Below are 6,893 nucleotides of genomic sequence, written 5' to 3' on the forward strand. Positions count from 1 at the left end.
GGCATCAGTGATTGTCAAACACATCATAAGCAGTATAAAGATGAGCCCAGAGGGTGTTAATTCAGAGAGAGGGAGAGAGGAAGAGAGACAGAGAAGGAGCAACTTCTCTGTGAAAGAGGGAAAGAGTGATGATAAAGGGAAGTGGAAGGGAAGCTTTGGTTTCTAGAAGAAACGTTCTGCCGTGAGAAATGCCTAGGAATTAAATTGACCTCCATGATGGATTATTACACGTTGATAAGAGAGACCAGGAAAACGGCATCAGTTAAACACCACTATCCATTCACTGCATTAATGAGACAGCTTTCAGAATTCACTTGTATGAAGAGGGCTATCAATACCGGAGAAATCCAGAGGTACTGTGGCAGATTAGAACAGGATGAATATTTGCTAAGGGGATGAGGATTTTTCATTTTGTTTCTCATTTTCCTGCACACCACCATCAAAACTCAGCCATGCCCAGAAGTCTGAGAAATCCAGCCTCACGCTTGTAATGCTGCATGATAATTTCATTGTACTAAACGTGGAAAACATTAGTGCGTCATTCACTCTGGTCAGCTTTCAAAGCTAACTTGGCATTCTGGTGATACAAGCTCCACAAAGCTCTTGGAGTCAATACATTTTATTGCTCAAACAGATGTCCAAAGACCACGATGTTTTTGATTGGGAAGTTTTTTTGTTGTTGTTACTGTATTATATTAATAAACAATAGGCATTCGTTTATTGTTACCCAACCAAAGCCCAAATTCTTTAATAGGATCTTTATAACACTGTCTTACTGAGAAACCCCACTGGTCCCATGGTGTATGTTTTTGCTCACGGCAACGAGTAATAAACAAGACTTTTTCAACTACCATTGTGTTCAGGATGGGCTCTAGCTGGAGGGCACTGATACTATGGAGTTCTTTCTAGACTGAGTAGAGACAATTCTCCATGTGAACAAGAGTCACTTTTATTTTACAATAAATAGAGTATGACTTGGATGAGGAGTCCTTCAGCTTGAACACCATGTCCAGAACAATTAAGATACACTTGCTTCGTCCAAGGTGATTAAGAAGTTGGGTTCCGGTTCACACGGTCAGGTTTCAAATTCTGGCCCCGCTGCCTACTGTTTTTCTAGTCCCTGAATCTCCCTAAGTTTAGCTGCCTCATCCTAAGGCTTGGATAATATTAGTTCCATCCCCACACGGTTGCCATGACCACTGAAGAGGTGATGGCCATAAAGGACCAAGCACAGTGCCTGGCACATTTCAGGTCTCAACAAATCTTCATCATTAATATCACTTTTTACCCATAATGAAATCATTTTTGCATGAGGAAGTTTAAGTGCATAGAAGAGAGTGTTATTTTAAGGTCTTTAAAAAATGTCCAGCATGTAGTAGATATTCAATGAATATTTTTGAATGAATGGGTACAACTTATTTGGTAATTTATTTCCCCTGTAGAGTTGAGCATCAGTGAAGTTATTAAAAAGTGAAAACATACTAGGTATATTCCAAGTTGTCTTTTGGTGTATTATTAGTTAATGTGAATAACCAAAATTTGGGGATTTGTTTTTAACTTCAGGGTTTGTTTTTTTTTTTTAACACGAGGGGCATATCTGGAGTATTGTCAACCACTGAATTTTTTGGAGTAATGATGTATGATCTAACAAATTTATTTAAAATATATCACTTTTGCTTAAAATTGGAAAAACATCCATCCTGATGATATGCTACAATCTTTTTTAAAGACGAAACTCCCGACAAGATTTTTCACGGGTCTTACCAGTAGGTGGAATATTTTCACACAAGCCCACCCACTAAAGTATCACTTGTTTCTAAATAAAGGTATCATTTACGCTTTGAAAAGAATATGTCCATCTATCATTCTTTTGAGGTTTGGGGAGGAATATGCAAAAGCCAGCAAGATCCACCCTGGCAGCCATGATTTAGAACATATTGAAACAATCAAATTTGACATTGTTAACAATTTATCTGGCTCAGCCTTAATTCTGATGTACTGACAAGTGAAAATCTGGCAGAAACTCAGTGAACAAATTCCCTAATGTTTCAAGTGTTCTGTGACGCTTCCTTCTAAAATCCTTCAACTCAAGCCACACCCTAACTCTATCTTGGAACAATCTCTCACAGGCTTTCAACTTTGTTTTGTTATTGTCACACAAGAACCAAGACAGGAGTTAAAAGGATTTAAATTGATCTATATGTCTTTGTGTTTGTACATATATATGTTTACTTTTTTTCTGTCAAAAATATTCCTTGTAAAATCTCAGTGATGGATTTTTAAAATTTTTTGATTTATGCAATATCTTGGTTGAAATGCTGCTTTTGATTAATGCATGAAAAAAAAGTTTCCAACCAAATTAATCCACAGCAGCAGTTCTCAAACTTTTCTGTATATTAGAATAAACTAGTTCATTTTAGAAGTTTGGAGGCTGAGGCTGCATCCCATTCCAATGAAACCTCTGCGAGTGAAAACCAGTCATCCATATTTCTGAAGCCCCCTCCCAAGTTGGTTTTAGTGTGTAGCCAAGTTTGGGATCAGTGATCCAACCTGGTAACTCATAGCGTGGTATGTGGTGAACAGCACTGGTACTAGCTGGGAGCTTGTCAGAAATGCCGAGGGCTGGGTCCCTTCCTAGACCTACTGATTCAGAATCTGATCTAGACCACTGCTTCCCAAACTTTAATGCGCCTTCCAGTAACACTGGATCTCTTGTCAAAACGCAGATTTGAATTCAGTTGTTAAGTAATAGAGCCTAAGACTCTGCATTTCTAATAAGCTCTCAGAGGACACCCATGGTTCTGGTCCAAGACTAGTCTTTGAGAAGGATCTAGCTGGTAAAGGATGAGTCATCTTCCTTGGGTCACAATCATCACAGCCTCCAATCTAACAAGGATAATAACAGCTATGGCTTTTAGGCAACTACCACATACCAGACAATGGGCTAAGAGCTTCTTTCTTACAAGCTCTATGAGAAAGAACTATGATAATTTATATTCAAAAAATAAATTATGATTCAGAGAGGTATAGTGTGGCTCAAAGCTGCTCAGCTTCCCCTATATCAAGGGCTCTCAGACTTCAGAGTGATTATGAATCATTCAATGTGCTCAGTACATATGTAAATTATAAAGTATTCTGGCTCAGTGTGATTGAGGTGAGGGGACTCAATAATCTATCATCAGGGGGCTTCCCTGGTGGCGCAGTGGTTGAGAATCTGCCTGCTAATGCAAGGGACACGGGTTCGAGCCCTGGTCTGGGAAGATCCCACATGCCGCGGAGCAACTAGGCCCGTGAGCCACAATTACTGAGCCTGCGCGTCTGGAGCCTGTGCTCCGCAACAAGAGAGGCCGCGACAGTGAGAGGCCCGCGCACCGCGATGAAGAGTGGCCCCCGCTCGCCACAATTAGGGAAAGCCCTCGCACAGAAACGAAGACCCAACACAGCTAAAAATAAAATAAATAAATTTTAAAAAAATAATAATAATAATCTATCATCACCCTCAGAGATAGTCTGAGTCCCTTCCTAAGTTTCAATTGACGACATACAGACAACAGGATAGGACTATAAAGTGATGCTCAGTGAACATGCCAAACTAATCCTAAAGGATTTCTACTTAGCAAAACTTCATAAGTGTTGTACTTAAACTTGCAAGACATATGATTGAAATGAATTTTTCAAGAGATGGGCTTCTTAGGTTTCTAATAAATGAGAGGATACCATCACTGGGCTTACCCCTCTGGGACGTTCAGAGTAAGTGTAATACACAGCACGTTTATGAAAACCACATTTAGAGGAGAAATATAAACTCATAAAGTAGCTGAACAATAACACAAGGTGGCATATGGTAGATGCCAAATGGGCGACAGAGGCAGTACTCATAATGAAAGTAGCTACCACTTACTGAATAACTATTATGTGGCAGATGTTTTACATAAATTGCCTCATTCTATCACTACAATCAAAGTAAGGTTATAATTAATATTTCTATTTTACAGATAAGGAAAAGGAAGCTCAAGGAGTTATGAAATTTTCCCAAGGACTCACCAATATTAAAAGCCAAACTGGGATTCCAACCACAGCTCTGTGTGACCCCAAATGAAATTCTATTTCTAGAATACCTTATTGCCTCTCCTACACCATCCTACCTCCTCTGTATTCTTGGAGGTCAGTGAAGGAAAACATGCAGCAACAGAGCAAGATTTGTGAGGAGATTTTTACATGAGCTGTTTTTATAAAGACTGCTGAGAGTTTGATAAGCCGAGAAGGGGCAGGAAGAGAAATCAAACCAGGAAAAGAGATTCATCAGGGAGCAGTAACAGGAAACAAGGGGGAGTTGAAGTTTGATAAGAAATGATTTGTTTGGGGAAGAAGTGTGGGGTGAAGTGAATAAGCTAAGAACGTTATAGAGGACCTTAACAATCCTCTCAGGGACATTGGTCTAAGGACAGTGCGGTCTCCCAGAAGTTTTCAGGAGAGGGAGAGAAATGATAACCCTAGAGTTTTCATAAAATGTGTAAGACCCCAGTGTACTGAATGGTTTGTAGGCTAAGGAAGGAAGGATTTTGTGAAGGACTCTAATAAGCCTCACTGAAGTTCCAAAGGAATAGTAAAACGAGCAAATTTGTGGATGGGAGCGGGGCAGAGGGGTTCTTTATGGAACCTGGAAACATAAAGCAGTGATGTCTTGACAGTTCCAAATTGTAGAGTTCTAAGGGATTTGGAATTTTCTCCAGGCAGTGGAAAGCCATTATGAAGATCAGTCTAGGAGAGACAGGAAAGAGGAAGACCTCTTAGAAAACAATAAATTTTTGATTTGAGGTGTTGAAAAGAAAGTATAAATAATAGGAACCAAGAATCTATAGGAGATCAGGAAATACAGGGTGACTAGAACGTTGGCATTCTGAGGAAATTCAGAATGATGAGAAGGTGGTAACGCCTGGAAGAATGTGAGTTGGTCATCTATTTACCCCTACTTAAAATCTGGACTTTGAGGTTATAGTGTAAAGGAAACAATACCAAGTAGGATGCATTTTCCTTTCAAAAAACCCCTGGTGACAATAATAATAGCTTATGTTTATGCACTTTGTTTTTTATTTATATGTTTTATTATTTTATTCAAAAGACTCTTAAATAAATTACCTAATTGAAATCTCACTTATCCATGAAGAAGTTAGGGTAGAAATTATCACCCACATTTTCTATGTCAGGAAAGCAAGGCAGAGAGAGTTTCAGTCATTTACTTGAGGCCACTCAGAGTATAAGTGGCCAAGGCAGAACTGGTCCCGTGGTTGTGTTTCAAGTCCGAGACCAGTCTCCTACAGCAAAGACAGCGAATCCTAGGCAGGAGAAAGCTGGGCTGGATGGGGACGAGCACATGGATTTCTGTAGCAATGTGTCATTCCTTCAGTTAGTCCATAAAGCAGAAGACAATTCAATACAAGTAGGTAATGACTTTGCACTTTGTAATTAGGCTTAAATTACAGAGGTACTTCTCATCAGTTTCCAGGAGAGTGAGAGAGCAAGAGGAAGGAAAGTTGGTTAAGGGTGAGGGTTTTTTCTCTCTTTTTTGAAGTGCATGTTATCTGTGTCTAAATGTGGAACGGGAGGCCAGTGGATTCTGTGACGCAGAGGGAGAGCTGACCTCGGCGCCGCACGCAGCGACCCTCGGCCGCGAGTTTGGGCATCTGATGCGGGTGTGGCCTGTGATCACCTACAGCTTGTCACCCTTGGAGCAGCGCGCCTTCCCGCACTACTTCAGCGAGGGCATGCCCAACATGCTGCACCGCACTCGGGCGTGCATCTTTCGCGTCGTGCCGCCATTTGTAGTGTTTTATTTTGTCTACACATGGGGAACACGGGAGTTTGAGAAATCCAAGAGGAAGAATCCAGCTGCCTATGAAAATGACAAATGAGCAACTCATCTGGATAATGGTCCCTTGTCTCTGAAAGACTCTTCTCTGGGAGAGGGGTCTACATTGTAGTGTCTCGAAGACACAATAAACTTATTAGAGGCTGCAAAAAATAAAATAAAATTGTGGAATGCTTTGCATGAATCATTTACCCCTTAATTACTGAGTTCTAAAGCTATTCATCTGCCTGATCAGAAGAAGCCCACTCCAAATGAGGGCTCTTGGAATCAACAACTCTCAGATACTGATCACGACCCAAAGCAGGCATGGAGGTTACTTAAAGTTTCTCACACTCCAACTGGGCAGGGAGGTGATGAACCTTAAGATTGCCTATGCCTCTGCTGACATCCAACACTGCCTCTTGGAAGGAAACAAACAAATAAACAAAAACAATGAAATTCTGGAGACCTGGATATACCAGTCTATAAATTGCATATACCTTGAGCAAGTCATTTAACCACTTTGTGCCTCAGTTTCTTGTCTATCAACTGACAATAAAAGGCATTAATTTCTAAATCTGTTTACTGATTTAGTGCATGAATTGAAGACCTTACTATATGCCAAGGGTTGAGTTTAGTGCTGAAGATCCGCATGGGATAACACAGGTTCTAGCCCAAATGAATCTTGGGGATTACCCAGAGAAATTAATAGTAAGCAAATAATTACAAAAATTAAGACCTCAATGTTTTAGTGAGGCTTTCTAGAATGAAGGGATTTCTAAACTTAAGACACAATATAAAAGCAATCAATTTTAAGGTCAGGGGAAGAGAGCTAAATCTTATTGAGACCCTACTATCTATTAGGTATTACGGTTAGATCTTTATATGCATTTTCTAATTTAATCTTCCCCTCAAACCACACATTATCTGCTATTATATGTGTTTTCCCATAAAGGAACAAAGGTCGGGGAAGTTCATTCAATTGCCAAAATTCATCTTATTGTGATGCCTAAGAACCCAAATTCTGGAGTTAGGTTACGTGAGT

The 6,893-nt window shown here is 40.0% G+C and overlaps 1 protein-coding gene across 1 annotated transcript; it reads left to right on the top strand.

Annotated features, from left to right (window-relative positions):
- Nucleotides 1-216: 216 nt before the first annotated feature.
- LOC103013784 (cytochrome b-c1 complex subunit 8-like) lies at nucleotides 217-5,912 on the top strand. Its single transcript, XM_057531430.1, has 2 exons — nucleotides 217-353; nucleotides 5,573-5,912. Exons 1-2 carry the CDS (start codon nucleotides 217-219, stop codon nucleotides 5,910-5,912), a joined length of 477 nt encoding a protein of 158 aa, XP_057387413.1.
- The last annotated feature ends 981 nt before the right edge of the window (nucleotides 5,913-6,893 follow it).

The sequence above is a fragment of the Balaenoptera acutorostrata genome, chromosome 16, assembly GCF_949987535.1.
Source record: "Balaenoptera acutorostrata chromosome 16, mBalAcu1.1, whole genome shotgun sequence".
In the NCBI taxonomy this organism is placed as follows: Eukaryota; Metazoa; Chordata; class Mammalia; order Artiodactyla; family Balaenopteridae; genus Balaenoptera; species Balaenoptera acutorostrata.